The 22,928-nt window shown below is 45.4% G+C and overlaps 1 protein-coding gene across 4 annotated transcripts; it reads left to right on the plus strand.

The window, feature by feature from the left end:
• Positions 1 to 421: 421 nt before the first annotated feature.
• On the plus strand, positions 422 to 21,637 carry LOC127300737 (uncharacterized). Of its 4 annotated transcripts, none has more exons than XM_051330892.2 (7): positions 422 to 774; positions 1,712 to 1,970; positions 2,101 to 2,206; positions 2,393 to 2,516; positions 2,599 to 3,345; positions 18,446 to 20,333; positions 21,185 to 21,637. In XM_051330892.2, exons 2-7 carry the CDS (start codon positions 1,784 to 1,786, stop codon positions 21,565 to 21,567), a joined length of 3,435 nt encoding a protein of 1,144 aa, XP_051186852.1. In that variant the 5' UTR covers positions 422 to 774; positions 1,712 to 1,783; the 3' UTR covers positions 21,568 to 21,637. The 4 variants fall into 4 exon arrangements, with proteins under 4 accessions (XP_051186852.1, XP_051186851.1, XP_051186853.1 ...); XM_051330891.2 differs by having other exon boundaries at positions 422 to 761; XM_051330893.2 differs by having other exon boundaries at positions 422 to 761; positions 21,255 to 21,504.
• The last annotated feature ends 1,291 nt before the right edge of the window (positions 21,638 to 22,928 follow it).

The following is a 22,928-nucleotide window of genomic DNA, read 5'->3' on the forward strand; positions in this document are numbered from 1 at the left end:
ATATATAGGATAAACAATTCTAGCAACGCACGGTCCAATTTTCCAATGCTTAAACAATGGTTTCGTCCCTGGCGGGTCCTTTGTGCTTTTCTGGAGAATTGGGTTGTAATTCCTTTTTACTTTGTAGTCCTTCCTGTAATTGTGACACCACCGCTAGCTTCTAGGTCCCTCCGGGACCTACCCCTGTTAAAAAAATGCTTAGGATTACTGTTTTTTTAAAAAGAAAGTACAAAGAAAAAAAGTTCAAAATGGTTACACCAACCCAAATTTCACATGAGAACTTGAGAAGTAGACACGCCATATTTTATACTCCTCTAGATACGAACGTCCGCGTCTCAGGTTCAGCTCGCCCAGGCGCGGCACGCAGCCACGCAACTCTACAGCACGCAGCCGCAGCGCCACACTCCACTGCAGCCCTGCAGCGCTCTGCACCAGAGTGCAGTGCTAGAGTCGAGGCGACGAACGGCCTGCTCCCTTTGCTTCTCGCCGCAGCAAAGCGGTCGCGGCGAGCCGAGCACTGCGCCGAGAGCGAAGTCGCCGCCGGGGCAGAAGCGGCGACGGAACCCTAGAAGACCGCCCGCCGCGCACGCGTCCCGAGCCGAGCAGTTCGGATTCGGCCGGATCTGCCCCCCTCGGCGCCGGGGCGTGCTGCCCGTGGCGACGGCTCGCGCATTTCTGCTCTGAGTCAGCGGCGGTCGGGCGGGTGTTGGACCGGCTGGGCGCGAGATTCGGCTTGCCCGACCATCGGGGGGTGGAATGCAGTAAGGAGGAAGTGTAATTCGCATTTTCTGCCTACCCCTCTTGCTCAATTGGCTTCGACAGTTCGTTACCACTGTTTTTGCTCCCAGCTTCCTTTTCTGAGTTTGCTTTTGTGGTTCAAGCTCAACTCTCGGGTTTTTTTTTAATTTAAAGTAACTCTCGGGGGTTTATGGTTGGGCAACCTAAAACATTGAGTATGATTCATGGCTCGAAGAACTTACAATGTAGTAAATAGAGTAAGACTGGGTGCTTCGGAACTAAAATAAGTCGAGTTTACAGGTTTTACCCATTTTTATTGTTCACAAGGTTCTATTGTGAGGCAACTGCTTGTAGGGCATGCCTTTTCTTCAAGGGCTTACTTCCGGATTGTTTATATTTACGAAGCTTCCTAGGATTGGTAAAGCATCTTAATCGACTGATCCAGTATGCGCACTAAATAGTGTCCTCAACTGCGGGATAGAAGAGTTTAATACAAGCTTTTGCCATGCTGCTGGTAACTTGCCTTTCTGTCCAAATTATATTGAGGAACCTGTCACATGATTGGGTCTTATCTCCCAGATGGGTGGATCTTTCCATCTAGAAATGTGATGGATTGGGCAGTTTGGGCATTGAAGTGCAAGAATGATGGGCAGCTTCAAGTTTGCGTTGCTTTTTGGGACCCTTTTGGTTGGTTCATTCTGTTTGATTGCTGCAAGGAAATTAATAACTATATATTAGCATCGCAGATGTAATTTGGGTATATAGCTTTGTTTGGCGGTGTGGCTTGGTTTTTTTCAGCATTGCATGTTGAGATCCAGAAGTTCCTTTATATATGTGTCATTTGTAGCTCTTCAGTTTTTCTGTGTCACTAATCCTTCATAGCTTCCAAGAATGCTTAGAAGTTGATATCCTGTTTGTACTCCTGAGCATTTTCCGTGTGGCTAGTCCTCTGTGACAATTTATTGTCTTGCAGGTAAATTTTCTAAATGGGTTAACTTCGTGGAGCATAGGGACAGCTCCTCGGAGAGATTACAAGGATATACAAATGCCAATCTCACCTTCACTGAGAAGATCTCCTGCAAAAGAGATTGCCCACAAGAGGAGACGAAGTTTTGGGAGTACACTGCCTGCTAAATCAAAGGATGATGGGCTCTTGTTGTTCAATGATCTGAAGAAAAGCGAGAGGGAGAACTTCTTACTGGAACAGCCAGATGATCTTGGCGAATCGTTATGTAATTCTCATAAATACCCCTTTCGTATTTTTAGTGTTTTTTGTTTATAATCTGCTTCTTCCTAGTATGTGAAATGTATTGTATGATTCATATTTACTGTTACTTTATTGTGTCTGATCCTATGCTTCAGCAAAGTTGAACTATTTTCCAAATTTCAATCTTGGTTTCAAAATTGCTGGACGAGTAGAGAGCCGTGATTTGCTTAATGTGGATGGTGACAAGAATGATTATGACTGGTAAGCACACTTAAAAAACACATCTAGTTTTGTTTTGTTTTTCTTCATTGCACTTGCTGCCTTTTTGTTTCTAGTGAATATAACATTTATTAAGATTTATTATAGCCGTCTTCATGATGTCTTTATGCAGTGAGTTCAGTTTTCATCTACTAACTACTTTTGTACTTCTGAATTCTTATTTAACAGGCTGTTGACTCCTCCAGAGACTCCACTTTTTCGCTCATTGGATGATGAAGAAAACCACTGCATTGATCTGGCTCCTAGGGGCAGGTCCCAAACTAAGCCGCTATCTATTTCGAGGTCATCAACAGTAAGTGTTTTGATCTCACCATAAGTTCCTCGAATTCAAACCATCTAAAATTGGCAATAATTTTTTTCTGATATATACACAGAAGGAAAATACTCAAAGGTCTAGAAGAAGCAGTGCGAGTCCAAATAGGCTTAGTCCATCACCACGGTCAAATTGCAATGCAGCTCTTACAAGGACAAGATCATCGAATTCATCTTCTCGCAGTAGTCCACCACTTGCTCTCCAACCATCTATAACATTACGAAGATCATCAACTCCTCCAGCTGCTAAGACGTTAACACCTCCAAGAAGGTCGCCTTGTCCTGCTTCAAGGAGAGTGATTACTTCAAGTGGCCCAACATTGAATGGAACAAGGGGGGGCTCACCTGTTATAGATAATCGTAGGTCATCTTTGCCGAAACTTCATGTATGGCAGTCAAATGATCTGGGTTTCTCTTTCGATGCACCTCCAAATCTTCGCACATCTTTACCAGATCGTCCAGTATCCCGTTCAAGGGGTGGATCTCCTTCATCTTTCAGTGGATTGGACATGGGTTCAAGAGGAAGCAGGCGATCAATATCTCCTACTCTATCAAGAATAGCCAGTTCATCCGGTAGTAATGAACGAGATCGTTTCGGCTCATACATCAAAGCCTCTGCAACATCTTCTGTGGATGATGATCTGGATTGCGTGCAGTCTGTGCCAGTTGGCTATGATGGTAGCCCAGCTGTAAAAAAGAGCTTGTCAGTGATGAAGACCAAAACATTAGCATCAGCAAAGAAGCTATCTAAGAGTTTCTCCTCTAATTCTGCCCCAAAGCGGAACTTTGATTCTGCTGTTTGGTTGATGGTAAGCATTTATATGTTTTACTGTTATGATGGAATATTTCCTCTTTGTTTACATTATTCTGTTTTTCGTTTGGGATATATAGTTGATAATCCATTTTGTAAAATTGGGAGAACATTGCATACCTTACATTTTTTTTTCGAAAAAATGCTTCACATATACTTTATTTGACACTGGGTGTTTTTCCACGTTTAGTGAAATGGTGAATTACACATTGTGTATAAGGAAGAAATGGATTGTAGGTTCTCTGTGGAATTAGGAAAGGAGAGTACAACTCAGCCACTACCACCAGGATCACGTCAATAATTTCATGTATCTTCATTTACTTGGATTTCGTTAAGGATCTCATCTGCTCAGGGATGCTATAGATCTCGTACATGATTATGTATAGTGAGGTGCTAACCCGGAAATGTACCAAACCACGGGCTAGCTGTTATCATGTTGTGTTGAGTTTAAAATTCACTTGGTTTTTTCCTGTTTTGAAGAGATAATTAAGCGTGCGTTTGGTTGGTGATCGAAATAGGGATGGGATTGGACCATCCCATTTTGCGTGTGTTTGGTTATAAAGTGTGTGGATGGAACCATCCACATGCAAGGAATATTCTCTCTAGATGCTGACCCAACTCATCCCCAAAAATCGGCCGGACCTCTCCATCCCACTTTTTCTAATCCGTGGATCCATCGCTAATCTTCTCCCCTCGTTTATGTTGACCCGTTCCCGTTCGCTGGAAGACTGCCGCTTGGGCTCGTCGTTGCCCTGCCCAGCCGCTGCATGGGTTCGTGGTTGACCCGACTTCCGCGTCTCGCCAACGACGCCACTTCCACATCTGGTGATGGAAGACCGATGTCGCCGCCTGGGCTCGCTGTATCCTCGCCTTCCCGGCCGCGTGAGCCTGCCGTCCCCGTCGAGCCGGACGCCGGTGAGGCCGGTCTTGCTCGCGGTCGAGCGGGATGCCGTCTTCCTCGTGCTTGCCGCCCCCGTCGAATGGGATGCTGGCGAGGCCGGTCTTCCTCGCGGTCGAGCGGGACAACGTCTTCCTGGTCGTCGCACCCGTCGAGCGGGACGCCGGCGAGGTCGGCCTTCCTCGCGGTCGACACCCTCCGTCGAGCAGGATGCCGACTAAGCTGGCCTTCCTCATGGCCGCGGCGTTGCTACAATTTTTTAAGCCTAATTTCAATTAAACACTGCTAATAGAAGGCTATTGAATATTACTAGCTAATCACATGTCATCCCATCCCCTCAAATTCTTTGAACCAAACAGAAAGTGTGATCACCCTAATGTGGATCGTCCCATCCCTAAAATCTGATCCATCCCATCCCATGCATATCGGTCCATCAACCAAACGGACCCTAATGCTTTATTGGTCCTAGGCATCTGGCAGCCTGCCTGGGTGTAATTCTGCCCTTGTGTACAATAAAGTGTTCTATCTTTACTATTGATGCTAGTTGGTAGTGTTCATCCATGGTTCATCTCCACCTCCTCCCCTCCTCCTCACAAACCAGACACATGGGCCATCTCACGTCTAAGTCAAGTCAAAGAAAAATCTTGCTTTCCAAACCGAGACCTGCCTTAGAATTTGTAATAAAACAATTCCACGTATCTTTCCAAAACAAAACCTGCCATACAATTGATAAATTCAGATGAAACAATTCCACGTATACAAGACACATGCATGCTTTTCTATTACTGTCTTTCTCTTGAACATTGTTGTTTACCTTTTGAACCCATCCGTATTAATTATTGTCAGCTTTAATTTCCTATTACTGTATTCCTTTTTTCGAGTTTTTCTACTCACGGTGTGGACCAGAAGAAGTATGGTCGTGTTGGTTTTCCGTTTGGAACTTATAGACATGTCAATTGATTAGATGGAGGAAAAACCGAAGCTAATTAAATGGTGCAAAATAACAATATTTCTTCTTGAAAATCACCTAACAAGTTAATGATGGGGAAATCATGGCAACAATCAAATCGAGGTAACATTGGTGTCCTGGTGTTTTTTGCTTTTCTTTTCTTTTGTTGGATCTGAAAGAACAGGTGAAGACCCGATCTCACAGAGGATTAGGATCGCACAATTTTAATTCCAGTACTCAGTTCTTGATACAATTTGAGATATAATTGAGAAGGGGGTGAGGGAATAGAGAACTGGGGATGAGAAGATTAGACCAACTTTTTTAACAAGCATACCCAGAAACACACACGCTCCTCTACTTAACCACCTCGCACATGCACAGCTCATGACAGAAGCAAGAGCATAGCCTACGTTTCCTACTCTCCAGCTGACAGTGGCCCTAGTACTTGCTTGCCCCTCTCTGGTGGGTCTCGAGCAGTCAGAGACCCTTCTGTGTCCGCACACATCGTCAAGATGGGCGGGACACTTGCACCTCCAGAAGACGAAGCCTGACCCCAAATAGCTGCCTCAGGAAAACGAGCACACAAAATCTCGTAATCTTCCCATGCAGTTTCTTCCTCCTTGAGAGTGGACCATTTCACCAGAACTTGCAGCATCGCGTTGTCCTTCTTCACCAGGCGACGATCAACTATCTCAACTGGAACAGGGTCGCCCACTGTCTACTGGAGTGTAACCAGGAGTGGATGGTTTTAGTTGTGAAACGTGGAAGACCTGGTGCACCAGCGAGCCAGAGGGCAAATCCAGGCCAGTGAACCATCTCGAGCCAGAACAGCATAAGGACTGAAATATTTGAAAGCCAACTTGGGAAATGGACGATTGATAATTGAAGCTTGAGCATGAGGTTGTAGTTTTACAAGAACCTGATCACCCACTTGGAAGGAGCGCTCACTGCGATTTTTATCTGCATAGTGCTTCATGCCATTCTTGGCCTTGGCCAATCGGGCACGAAGTAGATCAGTGTGTGTCTGCTGATCACGGAGCTCATCGGAAGTTACTATCCCCTGATTAGTTGGCAGGTTAGGCAAGGCACCGGAATTTGGTTCAGATTTGTACATAGCCTTGAAAGGAGAACATCCCAATGCTGAATGGTACGAAGAATTGTACCAAAACTCAGCCATTGGTAACCAGTTTCGACCCTGTTTAGGAGAATCATGAACGGCACAGCGTAAATACATCTCCAAACACTGATTTACTCGCTCGCTTTGCCCGTCGGTAGGGGGATGGTAAGCTGCGCTATATGCTAGTTTGGTGCCCACCAGTTTGAAACGTTCCCACCAGAAGGCGCTGGTGAAAACTCGGTCGCAGTCGGAAATAATTGAGTGTGGCACACCATGAACCCCGACGACCGTATCCATGAACAACTGCGCAACTTGAACGCGGTAAAGGGGTGGCGCAGGGGAATGAAGTGCGCATACTTCGTCGGGCGGTCGACAACAACTAGAATCGAGTCAGCACCAACGGATAAAGGAAGGCCTTCAATGAAGTCCATAGTGATTTCGTGCCATGAGTTCTCATGCTTTACTTGTTGGAAAATCGAACATTGGCGGACAAATTCTTCTATACTCCGCTTCAAGCTTGGCCAATAGAATAGCTTGTGGATGCGCTGATATGTGTTATGGATCCCGGAGTAACTGCCGACAGCGCTGTCGTGGAATGCAACAATGATCTTTGATGTGGCCAAACTATGGGGTGTGGCCCGTTCTTCACGGATTTGGTGGAGGGGGTGAGGAACGCGAAGAACACGGGGTGGAAAGCGTGGAAATCGAAGATACAAATGCAACAGACACACACAACCGGTTGTTCTTCATAGGCCCGATACACCTACGCGAATTGCAAGGCAAAGACCCACAAGGAATAGAATCCCTCACAAAAGATTGGCAAGAAATTGGTAGAGTTCCAAAGAGGGAAAGAGGCAAATTGATAGAATTGCAAGAGGCAAAAGATCAACAACACTAGAATCCCTAGAATGGAAGAGACCAATTCCCAAGATCCTTGATACACTCAATAGATTTAGGTCTATGGAGGTTTCCCAAAGGGAGGAGCAAAGCTCATGTCTAATCTCAAATCAACTCTAAGGTTTCAAGGGGGGAGTGGAGGCCCTTGTATATGCCAGCCACGAGCAAGGGTAGTTTAGGCATAAAAGATTACAAATCCTGGTTTTACATGGGCTGGGCCCAACGCAGATTCGAATATGTCGTTTCACTTGGTCCGGAGGTTTTGGTCCATCAGGCTGTGGTAGCTGATCGGAGATTTCGGGGTGATGGGCCGAAGATTCCGGGCAAGTCTGCGGGCAGGTTCCGGCCTAGTCTCTGCGGGCGACGCGCTCGGGGTCGGCGTGGCTACGGCCGGAGATTCCGGTCCAATCTCCGGGCATGTTCTGGCCTGACGCACTCGCGACGAACTTGGTGAGGCCGGAGATTCTGGTGTGTAGGGCCGGAGATTCCGGCATGGATGCTCTGGTGACTTCTTCTTCATCTTCTTTTCCACGGACTCGGCTTTCATGGTGAGCTTCTTGTTCAAGATACCTAATGACACACATTGTATTGGCATGAGGTAGCATTCCATCCAAAGGGGTGTTAAGATCACATACAGAGAGGAGCGAATTCACCTCTTGGTGTAGTGCTTTGGCGCGTGCTCGCGTCATGGGTCCACTTGGGGGACCTGGTGGTCTTGATGGCGAAAGATTCGCGATGTTGATGTCGTAGATGGTCATTAGAGTCGTCCAATGATAGTTCATGAATTTCATATCTCGGTCCGAGGCGACGTTTGTTGGTATTCCATGAAGTCGAACAAATTCCCTAAAAAGTAATGTAGCAATGTGTGAAGCATTATCCGTTCGAGAGCATGTCTTGTAATGAGCTAATTTAGAGAATCTATCTACCACAACAAAAATTGGATCATGGAAGGGTCGGTAGTAGACTTAGCTTGAAAGCACTTGTTGCGTCGTTTGCATAGGCATTCGATGTGTCCCTTCATCTTGGTCCAAAAGTGGTGTGTGACGAGCATTGCGAGTTTCTTTTCATGTCTTTTCTCAAGAAGATCATGAAATTGGGATTGATGAGTGTCTGTTATGATGTCAATGCGGTGCTTCAAGTCTCGTAGAGGGGGAAATCCGAGAGGAACTTCATTGGGGAACACGTCTTGGAACTCCTTCAAAATAGACATCAAAGAGAAAGGAATGGTTGTTAAGTCGTTAGTCTCTGACGGCGGTTCGTTGTGTTTGAACACATAGCGCAATATGGTGGATGGGTTCTCTTGTACTCCCCTTAACTTGCTTTTGGTGGCTAAGAGGACACTCTTCATTTTTCTGCTCATATTTGGCTTGTGGCACTCACTCTCATTTAGGTGGATCACTCTCTCACCTCTCATTTAGTACCAATCTTCAAGAACAAAGGATATGTTCAGAGTTGTACTAACTACCGTGGAATTAAGCTTGTGAGCCATACAATGAAGCTATGGGAGAGTCATTGAGCACCGTTTAAGACGAATGACAAGCGTGACAAAAAATCAGTTTGGTTTCATGCCTGGGTGGTCGACCATGGAAGCCATCTTCTTGGTACGACAACTCATGGAGAGATACAAGGAGCAAAAGAAGGACCTGCATATGGTGTTCATTGACTTGAAGAAGGCCTACGTAAGATACCGCGACACGTCATGTGGTGGGCCTTGGAGAAACACAAAGCCCCAGCAAAGTACATTACCCTCATCAAGGACATGTACGATAATGTTGTGACAAGTGTTCGAACAAGAGATGGCGATACCGATGACTTCCCGATTAAAATAGGACTACACCAGGGTCAACTTTGAGCCCTTATCTATTTGATTTGGTGATGGATGAGGTCAAGGGATATACAAGGAGATATCCCATGGTGTATGCTCTTTGCGGATGATGTGGTCCTAATCGATGATAGTTGAACGGGGGTCAATAGGAAGTTAAAACTTTGGAGACAAACCCTGGAATTGAAAGGTTTTAGAATTAGTAGAACTAAAACTCAGTACATGATGTGCGGTTTTAGTACTACTAGGCATGAGGAGGAGGAGGTTAGCCTGGATGGGCAGGTGGTGCCTCAGAAGGACACCTTTCGATGCTTGGGGTCAATCCTGCACAAGGATGGAGATATTGATGAAGATGTGAACCACCGGATCAAAGCCGGATGGATGAAGTGGCGGCAAGCTTCTGGTATTCTTTGTGATAAGAGAGTGCCACAAAAGCTAAAAGGCAAGTTTTATAGGATGGCGGTTCGACCCGCAATGTTGTATGGCGCTGAGTGTTGGCCGACTAAAAGGCGACATGTTCAACAGTTAGGTGTGGCAGAGATGCGCATGTTGAGATGGATGTGTGGCCACACGAGAAAGGACCGAGTCCGGAATGATGATATACGAGATAGAGTTGGGGTAGCGATATACGAGATAGAGTTGGGGTAGCACCGATTGCAGAGAAGCTTGTCCAACATCGTCTAAGATGGTTTGGGCATATTCAGCGCAGGCCTCCAGAAGCTCCAGTGCATAGTGGACGGCTAAAGCGTGCTGATAATGTCAAGAGAGGACTAGGTAGACCACACTTGACATGGGAGGAGTCCGTAAAGAGAGATCTGAAGTACTTGAGTATCACCAAAGAACTAGCCATGGAAAGAGCGGCGTGGAAGCTTGCTATCCATGTGCCAGAACCATGAGTTGGTTACGAGATCTTATGGGTTTCACCTCTAGCCTACCCCAACTTGTTTGGGAATAAAGGCTTTGTTGTAGTTGTACTCTCTCACCTCTCATCTCACTAGTGTTAGTGGCTTCTTGTGCCCTCGCTAAAGCCTTTGCATTGTCCGCAATCATTTGGCTAGGAGTTTAGGGTTTAGGGCATGGTTTGCTTTCTTATCGTATTGCCAAGGACGACCAAGTAGCAAGTGACACACTGTCATGGGAACCACATCACATTTTATCGTGTCTTCATATGTTCCAATTTTGAAGGATACAATCACGGTGTTTTGGATCTTCACATTGCCATTGTCACTTAGCCATTGGATGTTGTAAGGATGTGGATGCTTCCGGAGTTGGAGGTTGAGCTTGGAACATAGTTCGGTGCTTGCAAGGTTGTGGCAACTACCTCCATCAATGATGACTTTGATAGATTTGCCATTGATTCCGGCTCTTGTTTGGAAGATGTTGCATTTGGATGTGCTTGAGTGGTCAAGACTTTGGTCACCACAAGCGAGGGACTTGTATCATCCACACATAGGACTTGCTCTTGATCTTCCAGTTTATCATCTTCAAGGATTATTGCGGCTTGCACCAAAGCTTCATATTCAACTTCAGTTAGGTACTCCACATCTTCGTCATCTCGAGTTATCATGACTCTAGTGTTTGTGCACTCAAAAGATTTATGTCCTTGGGCACCACACTTGAAGCAAGTGATGTTATTAGATCCCGTTGAAGCCTTCGATGCCATGGTGGATGGAGCCGGCTTGAAGTTTGTGGTTTTCATGGCGCTTTTAGTGTGCTTTGTGGGATCCTTTGAAGAGCTATCAATTGTGTTCATAGTGCTAGTGACTTCATTGATTGCATTTCTTGCGGCGAAGAAGGACTTGGATTTAGCACTTGTGAGGTCTTCTCTTACTTGGCGCTCGACCCTTGTAGCTTGATGTAGCAACTCAACCATATTTGTGTATGGCAAGAATTCAACTATCCTCTTGACGGGTATGCTCAATCCATTTAAGAACCTTGCCATTGTTTGCTCTTCTAGTTCGTTGACCTTCGCACTCATCATTGTCATGTGCATTTCCTTGTTTCCTCATTGCGGCGGTTGTTTGGAGGTGGCGCTTGAGCATCTCTATTGTTGTTTCTGTTTGGTGGTTGAGGAGGGCGCCTTCCATGCGGTTGCGCTTCATTGTTTCGGCGAGGAGGTGGCATCACACTTGGTGCTTGGTGATGGCCATGAGGGTTGGCATCACGATCACGGTTTCTTCCATTAGGAGCATCTTCATCATTTTGATGGTTTGCTTCACTTTGATGACCATCCGGTGCGTGATGAGCTCGATGATTGAAAGGATTGTGTCTCCTATTGTCAAGGTTATTCCTTCTTGCACCATCATCTTGAGGAGCTTCAACATTGATGATTTGACGTCCTTGATTCACATCTTGTTGTTCTTGATGTTGGCGTTGCCTTCGAGCATTGGCCACTTGTGCTTGACGTTCTCGCTCTTGTTCTTCAAGTGCTTCTTGTTCACGGCGAAGACGTTCTTGTTCTCGTTCACGAATGAGGTCTTGGTCGTGGCGGAGACGTTCTTGTTCTTGTTGGAACTGTGCCTCAAGATGTTCTTGTTGGAGCCTCTCTTGTTCAAGTTGAAGGTGTTCTCGTTCTTGTTGGAGATGTTCTTGTTCAAGTCTAAGGCGTTCTTGCTCCACTTCTTGAGCTTGTCGCTGAAGCACTTGAGCATCCACATTATGGTGACGTGGGTCTTCATTGGAGGCATGATGAGACGGTGAAGGAGCTCTATGCCTTGAGCTATGAGAACGTGAAGATCTTCAACGGTGGCTTTGGTTGTTGGCGATGTTTGCAATAGCTTGTTCAAGGCGTGCCATCCAGTCTTCTTGTCTTTGCATGCTTGCCATGCTTTGTTGGCCTTGAGTGTCTAGCTTGCCTTCAAGTCTTGGCCTTGTATATGCGAGTTCTTGTACTTGGACATTAAGGTCCCTTCTTTGCGCTTGAACTCGCTCTTCGTAGCATATGACGGTATCTTCCATCATCGTCAAGAAATACGATGACAAACTTGCGTTTATGCTCAGTGAAGACGGAATTCATGAGACATTGAAATGTCGCTGGCGCATTTGTGAGGCCCAAAGGCATGACTCGAAAATGGGAATGGCCATGGTGTGTTTGAAACGCCGTTTTCTCTTCATCCTCAGGCTTCATACGTATTTGACGATAGCCAGCATGGAGGTCGAGCTCGGAAAACATGGCTGCTCCAGCAAGCTCGCCAAGCAATTCATCGACGATTGTTAAAGGAAATTTGTTGTCTCAACATAGCCGGTCCCAAGCCCGGGTAAAGGAGGAGGGTTGTAATAGGCGAGGCGAGCCAACGTAAAAAACCCAGCCACTCTTATGGAGATGAGACCCAAAGGAACCTCGTTGGGGCGTAACCCTCTTAGCGACGCGCCACATCGGAACCCGGGTGTGGTGTCAAATGGGCAAGGGCCGGGCCGTCACCCCCTTGGTGGCGCGCCGTATCTTGATCTGGATACGGTGATAAGTGAGCAAGGGTTGGGTCGCCGCATCCTTAGTGGCGCGCTGCACCGACGCCCCGGTGTAGTGAAAAATGAGCAAGGGTCTCCGCATTTGACTCGACGAGTGCGGAGGGTAAGGAAGTTAGCCGAGCCTAGGAGGATACGCTTAGGTAGCTGGGCATTAGGGTCCCTGACGGGTAAGTTACGGGAGTTAGTTGATACAGCGGTGAGGAGGCGTGTTGATGTCCTATGTGTCCAAGAGACCAAATGGAAGGGACAGAAGGCGAAGGAGGTGGATGATACCGGTTTCAAGTTGTGGTACACGGGGACAACTTCAAACAAAAATGGAGTAGGCATCTTGGTCAATAAGAGCCTCAGGGATGGAGTTGTGGATGTCAAGAGGCAAGGGGACCGGATGATCCTTGTCAAGCTGGTTGTTGGGGACTTAGTCCTCAATGTTATCAGCGCATATGCCCCACAAGTAGGCCACAATGAGAGCACCAAGAGGGAGTTCTGGGAAGGCCTGGAGGACTTGGTTAGGAGGGTACCTATTGGTGAGAAGCTCTTCATAGGAGGAGACCTCAATGGCCATGTGGGTACATCTAACACAGGTTTTGAAAGGGTGCATGGGGGCTTTGGCTATGGCATCAGGAACCAAGAAGGAGAAGATGTCCTGAGCTTCGCTCTAGCCTATGACATGGTCGTAGCTAACACCCTCTTTAGGAAGAGAGAATCCCATCTAGTGACGTTCGGTAGTGGTCTACACTCTAGCAGTTGATTTTGTCCTCTCTAGAAGAGAAGGCAGACGCGCTGCATTGATTGTAAGGTGATACCTGGAGAGAGTGTTGTCCCTCAACATAAGGCGGTGGTTGCCGACTTTCGCTTTAGGATCCGTGTCCGGCGGGGTAAGCGCGCCAAAGTCGCTAGAACAAAGTGGTGGAAGCTCAAGGGTGAGGCATCCCGAGGCTTTCGGGGAGAGGGTTATTAAGGAGGGCCCTTGGGAGGAAGGAGGCGATGCAAACATGATGTGGACGAGTATGGCGACACCTTGCGGAAGGTCGGCCGTAGAGGAGTTTGGGGTGACTAAGGGAAGTAGAAGGGAAGCTAAGGATACCTGGTGGTGGAACGATGAGGTCCGAGAAGGTTATTAGGGAGAAAAAGGATCAAGTTTGAGATGCCTATATCTGGACGGGAGTGCGACTAACATGGAGAAGTACAAGGTGGCGAAGAAGGCTGCAAAGCGGGCGGTGAGTGAAGCAAGGGGTCGGGCGTATGAGGACCTCTACCAACGTTTAAACACAAAGGAAGGCGAAAGGGACATCTATAAGATGGCCAAGTTTAGGGAGAGGAAGACGAGGGATGTCAACGAAGTCAAATGCATCAAGGACGGAGATGATCAGCTTCTTGTGAAGGATGAGGCGATCAAGCGTAGATGGCGGGAGTACTTTGACAACCTTTACAATGGAGAGGCTGAGAGCTCTACCATTGAGCTAGACGGCTCCTTTGATGATACCAGCATGTGCTTTGTGCGACGTATCCAGGAGTCTGAGGTTAAGGAGGCGTTAAGGAGGATGAAAGGCGGCAAGGCGATGGGTCCTGATGGTATCCCCATCGAGGCGTGGAGAGGCCTTGGGGACGTAGCGATAGTATGGCTAACTAAGCTTTTCAACCTCATTTTTCGGTCAAACAAGATGCCCGAAGAATGGAGGCGGAGTATTTTAGTACCAATCTTCAAGAACAAGGGGGATGTTCAAAGTTGTACTAATTACCGTGGAATCAAGGCGATGAGCCATACTATGAAGCTATGGGAGAGAGTCATTGAGCACCGCTTAAGAAGGTTGACAAGCGTGACCAAAAACCAATTTGGTTTCATGCAGGAGGTCTACCATGGAAGCCATCTTCTTGGTACGACAGCTGATGGAGAGATACAGGGAGCAAAAGAAGGACCTTCATATGGTGTTCATTGATTTGGAGAAGGTCTATGATAAGATACCTCGGAATGTCATGTGGTGGGCCTTGGAGAAACACAAAGTCCCAATAAAGTACATTACCCTCATCAAGGATATGTATGATAATGTTGTGACAAGTGTTCGAACAAGCGATGGCGACACTGATGACTTTCCAATTAGAATAGGGCTACACCAAGGGTCAGCTTTGAGCCCTTATCTTTTTGATTTGGTGATGGATGAGGTCACAAGGGATATACAAGGAGACATCCCATGGTGTATGCTCTTTGCGGATGATGTGGTGTTAGTCGATGATAGCCGAACGGGGGTTAATAGAAAGTTAGAGTTGTGGAGGCGAACTCTCGAATCGAAAGGTTTTAGGCTTAGTAGAACTAAAACTGAATACATGAGGTGCAGTTTCAGTTCGACTAGGCACGAGGAGGGAGAGGTTAGCCTTGATGGGCAGGTGGTAGCGGAGAGAGACACTTTTCGATATTTGGGGTCCATGTTGCAGAAGGATGGCGATATCGATGAAGATGTGGGCCACCGAATCAAGGCTGGTTGGATGAAGTGGCGCCAAGCTTCGGGCGTACTCTGTGACAAGAGAGTGCCACAAAAGCTAAAAGGCAGGTTTTATAGGACAGCTATCCGACCTGCGATGTTGTATGGCGCTGAGTGTTGGCCAACGAAGAGACGACATATCCAACAGTTAAGTGTAGCAGAGATGCGCATGTTGAGATGGATATGTGGCCACACAAGAAAGGATCGGGTACGGAACGACGATATACGGGAGAGAGTTGGGGTAGCACCGATTGAAGAGAAGCTGGTCCAACATCGTCTCAGATGGTTTGGACATATCCAACGGAGGCCTCCGGAAGCGCCAGTGCATAGCGGACGGATAAAGCGTGATGAGAATGTTAAGAGGGGTCGTGGTAGACCAAACTTGACATGGGAGGAGTCCGTTAAGAGAGACCTGAAGGTTTGGAATATCGACAAAGATTTAGCCATGGATAGGGGTGCGTGGAAGTTAGCTATCCACGTTCCGGAACCATGACTTGGTTTCGAGATCTTATGGGTTTCAACTCTAGCCTACCCCAACTTGTTTGGGACTGAAAGGCTTGGTTGTTGTTGTTGTTGTTGTTGTTGTTGTTGTTGTCATCTTGTTCAGTCTGCGATATTCCACACAAAACTGCCAATTCCCATCCTTTTTCTTCACGAGCAACACTGGGAGGCATAGGGCTCATGCTCGGTGAGATTACTCCAGATTTGAGTATTTCAGCAACGTGTCGTTCTATCTTGTCTTTCTGTAGAGGAGAGCGGTAGGGGCGGGAATTGACTGGTGTCGATGAAGGCTCAAGGGGTACAGCATGGTCTGGTCATACTGATGATCGGGAGGCAGAGTGTTGGGTTCAGTAAACACATCGCCAAAATTATTCCGGAGATCTTGAATGTCTGCTGGTACCACCTCACTGGCCTGAGAAGTTTAGGAAGTGTCAAGGAGAGCAATTGCCCAAATGTCATTGCCCCTGTACCATTTTTTAAATTGATCAAACTGCGCTTGCTGAAGTTGTTTGATTTCAGTATTTGGAACACCTTTGAGCTGAACATTCAGAGAAGGAAAATGTAGGTGTTTTTTTTTGAAAGGAATACGGTAGGGGAAGCCCCTACAGTGATTTTGTTTTTAAATAATAAGAACCCAAATTCGCATCCCTGGCGACTTGAACCTAGGTGGCTGGGTTGTACATCCACTTCCCTAACCAAGTGAGCCAGGCTCACTTCTTAAATGTAGGTGTTTTTGAACCCAATCAATCTTTGGGTTGTGATGTTGCAACCAGTCCATCCCAAGTATGCCATTGTGGGATACCTGCTTCATTCTCCCCCTTCCTCTCTCTCTTAGCTACAGTTGCTTGGGAGCTTCTCACCACCGACCAGGCCGATCCGAGGCCTTCTCTGCCGGAATAGCCGGCCGGAGTTGGTCGAGGAGACGCACTGGAGTAGATAGGGATAGGTTTAGGGTTAGATCTAGTCTAGTTTCCTGCTTTACCCGTGTGGAGTTAGGCGTAATGCCCTCGGGGGTGTGGCGGCGGCGGAGTTCGAGCTGCTCCCTGCAGCTTGTGGTGGTGTTGCTGCTGCTCGTGGTGCTCTGGTGGTCGGAGCCGGAGGCGAGCGCGACAGAGCTTCTACAACCCCTTCAATAAAAGCTCTTCAGAGGCTCTCTGGATCTGGGCGGTGATGATTTGGATCCTCCTCTTTCAAGCCACCGTGGTGGTGGAGACGAAGAGGAGCTTCCAGGTGAAGCTGTTGTTGGCGGATCTACAGAGCGGCGTCCTGGAGCTGTTTTTCTTCGAGCGCAACACGCGGCGACCGTGCTTGTCGCCGTGATCTTCGGCCAAAAAGGTGGCCCATCTTCTTCAACCTCCATGGCGGAGGCCTTGCTGGTCAATCGCTAGAGCTCAACGCTGTTGGAAGGTCAAGTGGTTCGTCCCCGGCCTTCCAGTGGTAGCCAGCGGTTGGATCTTGTCGCCGGAGGTGAGCTATCGGGCACTTTCGGAGGTTGGCGGAAATGCCTCGAGTTCGCCTGCGTTGGGTGGCAGAGGCGCCCCTGTCCTTGATTGCTTTTTCTACTTTTCTTCTAGGTTTTTTAGGGCAAGTGATGAAAAGGGACCTTTTTGTAATTTGTACCATGTCTATAAAAGCTCCACCGGGGTCTCTGACCCCCTTGTGTTCAAAAAAAAAGTATGCCATTGTAGGCTCCTTAGTTCCAATACACTCATATCAGTATGGAATTCTGCGCCTTGCACGGTGCAATGCTGCTCTGTTTTGCTCCAATGCGACGTGCATATTCAGAATTCACAATAGTGCGTGTGTGCTTCCAGAGTCAACGAACAGCAACATGACTTGGTTACCAATAAGCAAATGCAGACAAAGTGTTTCTAGTGCTTCAGTTCCAGCCTGCGCGTGAGCTGAGAAATGACAGCAGTCGACATGCTCAGGCTCATCCAGTAACTCCAGTGCATGCACAACATCGTCAGATAGAAATTCTCCAAAATCCCTTACTTCGATGGTGAGAAGTTGCCCTTGGCGCTTGCATTGATGATCTCTACTGTACTTATCGCCGCAACGGAAACAGAGACCGTTTGCTGGTTGAGGAGCTGTGGTAAGCACATTCCCTATTACTCTCTTGGTGCATGGTATGCAGGCTTGTGGTAAGCACGAGCTCAAGGACGCTGCAGTTCCAGTTCCTCCTCTTGTATGTTGGTGTCTGAAGGCCTGAATGCTGCACGGATTTTCAATTTTCACTTTTATCATTTTCAATTTTTAGTTTTATTTGCTAAAAAAACGATGACAATATACTACAAGGGTTGTATGATTGGTGCTCGTTGTATTGACCGTAAGTATGTAAAGATCCATTGAGGCATTTATTTCTTACTGATTGGCATAAAGAGAGTGATAGGGAGAAAAACAAGTTTTTCCGTAACGTGGCCAAATATCACATAAGCACATTCCCCTAGACACAGACACCCACAAGATAGAAACCAAGTTAAACAATGTCTCCATACACAATTTTGTTATTATTGTTGAAGTGTATAAGTGGATTGTGTAGCCCTTTCCAACAGTTCGGACTTTTGGTCGCGTTGGCTAGTGTATGAGGCTTGAAATGGTAAGAGCCCCTGGATTGCGCAATTTATCCTAAAATTGCTATTCCACCCTTTGTGTTCTTCCGTGTCGCATGTGAAAGGGGGTGTTGAAGTGCATAAGTGGATTGCCTAGCCCTTTCCATCAGTTCGTACATTTGGTTGTGTTGCCTAGTGCATGAAGCTTGACAATTATCACGTAGTAGTGCATGGGTATTTGGATAGTAACAATTTCATTCACTGGTTACTTTATTCCTTGTGTTACATACACGTTGTACCATAAATGATACTGTATGCAGTTGGTGTTCTCTTAATGCAACTTAGAATTCTATCATTCTTGTTTAATTTTTTTTCTGAGTTATTACTAAGAGGAAAATGGTGGTATGCATTTTCTAGGATCACCGCAAAGCTCCTCAAGATATGTTCAGACCACTACTATCAAGTGTTCCTACAACTACTTTTGTTGCTGGAAAAGGAAGTAATGTGCATCTGCCTGTGCTTTCACGCAATTCCTCAATCACAACAAGCAGTAATGCAAGCTTTGATCACAGAGCCACTTTTGGTTCTTTTGTGGAGGACGGCAAAGAACGACACAATCTAGCTAGTGAATGCGAAGCAACTGCTAGTTCTGGAATTCACGACATATTTATGTTTGATAAATTCGATGAGCTGAATGAAGCGTCCTGTTGCCAACAACGCAGTTTATCACCTACTCGAAGTGGCCCAGAAGTATCATCAAGCATAGAAGATTATGTAAAAGGTAGTACATGTGACTGTGATATGGAAAGTAGTCAAATAGCTAATCAGAGTTCAAGTGATGTTGCAAGTAGTTCTGAGTCTGGACATGGTAAAATGGCCAGCTGCGCCAGGTGTGGAAAGTTATTCAACGTGATGGATGTGGATGGATGTCATTATTGTGAAGAATGCACATTAAAGTTTGGAGTTTTCTCTGCAAACCCTGAGATACACACTACAGAAGAAACACACCACCAACATCATAAACTTTGCATTCCATCAGAAGCTTGTCTTGCAGTCCCAGGTTGTGTAGAAGATTGCAGTGAGGCATCTCTTGACCATCGACCTGTAATCAATGAGCCCCCCAGTGATTGTTCGTCAAGGTGTCCAACTCAGTTAACGGTGGACACAACTGAGGAAGTGCTATTGAGGCAGCGCATGAAGGATCTCCCTGAAAATAAAAGGCTACATACTATTGTTGACTCTTCAGTAGGAAATAGCAATGATACATCATCCAATGGAGTTAATATAGGTGGCTGTCAACTAGCAATATCAACATATGTGGCGTATGACCATTTCAGGGACCAAAATGACAACCTCAATCATGGAATGCCCCAAGGCTTGTCAGAATTGTATTGCCAAGGTAATGAGGTTGTGTCTGATATCAGGACCACTGATTCTCACAAATCAACTTGGCCACCAAGCAATAAGGTTAATTATACTGAGGGCACAGGGATATCAGTAATCCTATTGCAGAAGTCAAGCAGCAATACATGGCCTGTTCTGGAAGGGAGGCCCTTGGTTGCTACAAGCATTCTTTGTTCAGAACCCTATTATACAAGAGATAATGACAATTTGATTAGCCATATCAATCGATGTGATAGCTCCTCAGTGACGTCTTCTGTTGATGTAGGGTCTTCGAGGCAATATGAAGTACACTTTGAGCACCTTAAAAGTAGCAAGCATGGTGACTGCGACAAGTCTCAAATAGGCAGTACTGTGAGTCATCAAAGCATTGCTTCTGTTTCAGATATGTCAATCAGTGATTCTTCAGTTTCATTTTGCCCTTTAAATGATGCTTGTTACCCAATCGATAATTCAGAAAATAATGCTTCAAGAATAATGATTTCTGCTGAAGAATATGGGTCTTGTAAAGATGCTCTCTCAAGTGCTATAGAGTGCTGGTCTGTGGCGCAAGCTATTGTAAATGATGACAGCGAAACAGCCAGAGATGTTGTAATTCAGAATCAAAGTGCAGATAGGATGGCTCATAATGACGATATATGCACTAGCATGTCTCTAGATGCTGATGGAAACTGCATAAAAATAAGTGAAGAAAATGTTGCCATCACAAACTATGCAGCTGACACTCCAGAACATCCTCACCCATGGGGTGAGAACTGTTGTTATAGGCATCAAATGCAGTCTGAAGTAGTTCTGGTTTCTGATGAGGCAAACAGGTTGGATGATTATTTTGTGTCTACCATTTCTGAGGAGGATGTGCAGGTTTCTGCAACAGAGGCTAAAATAGCAAATCTTCCAAACGATGGTATGAATTCCTGATTTCCTAATTTTCATGTTGGCTTTCCGTCTCAAAGAGTTCCTATTCGCTAATTTCATTTTGACTCGTTGTTTGCAATTAACGTGCCTTTTCTGGTTATATTGCGGCATAAGTGCTCATGTACCATCTTTGGGATTAATTTTCCCTGAGACTCATGAGCACTGTATACACAAGAATATTTCCATGGAAAATACACCTGCTTTGAGAAATCCAGGGAGAATTATAATACTTACGTAATTTTGTGAACAAGGCATCTTCTACATGATATACATAAATAATCAGTTCATGTGGCTCCTATTAAACAATCCAGACAAAGGCCTTGAATATTGCTTTATTAAATACTCCCTCCCATCACGAATACTTGGCACTCTCGTACTTGCTCACCTAATACGATAATCCCAATGCACTTTTCCCCAGCTACCCCTTGTAACTCTGCCACAAGCTTCACTTCACTTTACTCTACCTCTACCTTGTTATTTGTGTACCCTGTCATATTTCATCAGAACTTGATTTCCATGGCAAATGTGTGGTTTGGTGAAAACTGCTAACTGAAACTTAGTCCACCACTTGACTGTAGTGTCGAATTTTGTTGAGGATCAAAATTTGACAGGCAACTAGTTGATGTACCTCCTGCACTAGCTTCATGCATGCATCTTTAGTCAAAATATTTCATGCAACATTGTTTTATTCTACTTGTGAGGTCATTGTGCATGTCTGTTGCATCAAGAGTAGCCTGACCATTATGGTCTAGTACAGATTTCGTACCTTAACCAGACAGATTTAATATATTAGTCAGCGTATATGATTCATGCAACATAGAATTTGTGCCTGACTTGTAGAGCGATCGAGGAAACAAATTCAGAGAAGTTTCACTTTAGAAGAGGCTACCGATACAATTCTGTTCTGCAGTTCCATTGTTCACGACATTGCATATAAGGCTGCAACAATTGCATTGGAGAAGGAGCAGGGATCTGGACTGTCTGTTGCCCCTCGACCAACAGTCATGGGAATAGGTAAATCCTTTCAACGAGAGGATGGTTTGTTGAAGCTGCCTCACAGAAGAACGGCAAAACGTAACATACCAAGGACAATATTGGAACGTGAAAGCGTCACAGAAACAGCCGAGGTGCAAGAGTTACATTCTACTCCTGAAATTACAAGGTCATCTGATAGCTTGAAGCCTCCTAAGATGGAATCGAAGTGCAATTGCACAATCATGTAAGTCCACGAAAAATATGACCAGGGGACTTGGTATCTAAGTGGAAATCCATGCGTGACAATTTCGTTTCGCACGCAAGTTAGTTTTGTGGGGTTCCACTCATGCCCACTTGGCACTAATTTCACTCAACACCGGCATCCGCCGTAGAGTATGGCCATGGGGTTTCTTGCTATTTATAGAAATCTTCTGGTTATGGTGCATTTTGCTTTCGTTTTAGTAGGATGTGCACAAGATTTTTTTGTACATTATTACTCTCTCTCTCTCAAGTTTGTTTCTCCAAATTGTGTAATTTTCTATTCCATAGAGTTGAAATGTGAAGCTGCATTATCATTTATTTTCTATGAACAAGGCTTAATTTTACTTCCACACTTAGCTACTCTAGGTTGGGAAGCAGGACCGGGGGGAAAAGTTCTAGGTACTTTTCCGTACTTTGTATCTGGAGCACTTCACCTAATTTCCTCCGCAGTCTTAGGCTTCGGTGACGTTTATCACGCTCTTCTGGGCCTTGAGACTCTTGAGGAATCTTTTCCATTTTTTAGTTATGTATGGAAAGATAAAGATAAAATGACTACAATTTTGGTATTCACTTAATTTTGTAACATCTTAAAATGATCAGTAGCGCATGGCATTAGCTTAGACTTGCGTAAATTAGAAAAACGATCTTTGCGCAAATGCAACCAAACAAGATCATCAACATCAAACACATCATGCTTTTTTCCTCTATCCCCAACCATTTTATACTTAGCATTCATGCGTTCTATGTTGTCTTTAATAATCACATGCAACTTCAATATTAGTTTAGCGCGTTGTGTAACATCCAAATTATTTTGCACCGAAGATGGTAATGGCAACAAATCTATAGAACCAAATTATTTTGCACCGAAAGATGGTAATAGCAACAAATCAATAGGTGCATTAGGAATAAAATCATACACAACTTCAAATGGGCACATCTTTTAAGTTCTTCTTTAAAGCACGTAGCGTAGTAGATAAAGTTCTATTAACTACAGTTTGCCCATCAGTTCTTTAAACAACAATTTAGTCCTCAACTTAGTCCATAAACATCTCGAAAAGTGGCTTAGAAATTTAGTATCACGATTAGAAACAATGGTATTTGACATACCATGTAAACGAACAATTTCACGAAAGAACAAATCAACAACATGTGTGATGCATGCAAAATGCATACATGAACTTTGTCCTTTATCATAGTGAATTCTCACATATTTGCAACATATTTGATGATAATACCATGATTTATATTGATTTATGGGGATTTACGAATGATCCCCTTATTTGGTTTATAACCCTGCGTATTTTTCACTTTCAGAAACCTATACGGAGTTAAATTGACCTACGATTTT

Source organism: Lolium perenne, chromosome 5 (assembly GCF_019359855.2).
Source record: "Lolium perenne isolate Kyuss_39 chromosome 5, Kyuss_2.0, whole genome shotgun sequence".
NCBI classification, from domain to species: Eukaryota; Viridiplantae; Streptophyta; class Magnoliopsida; order Poales; family Poaceae; genus Lolium; species Lolium perenne.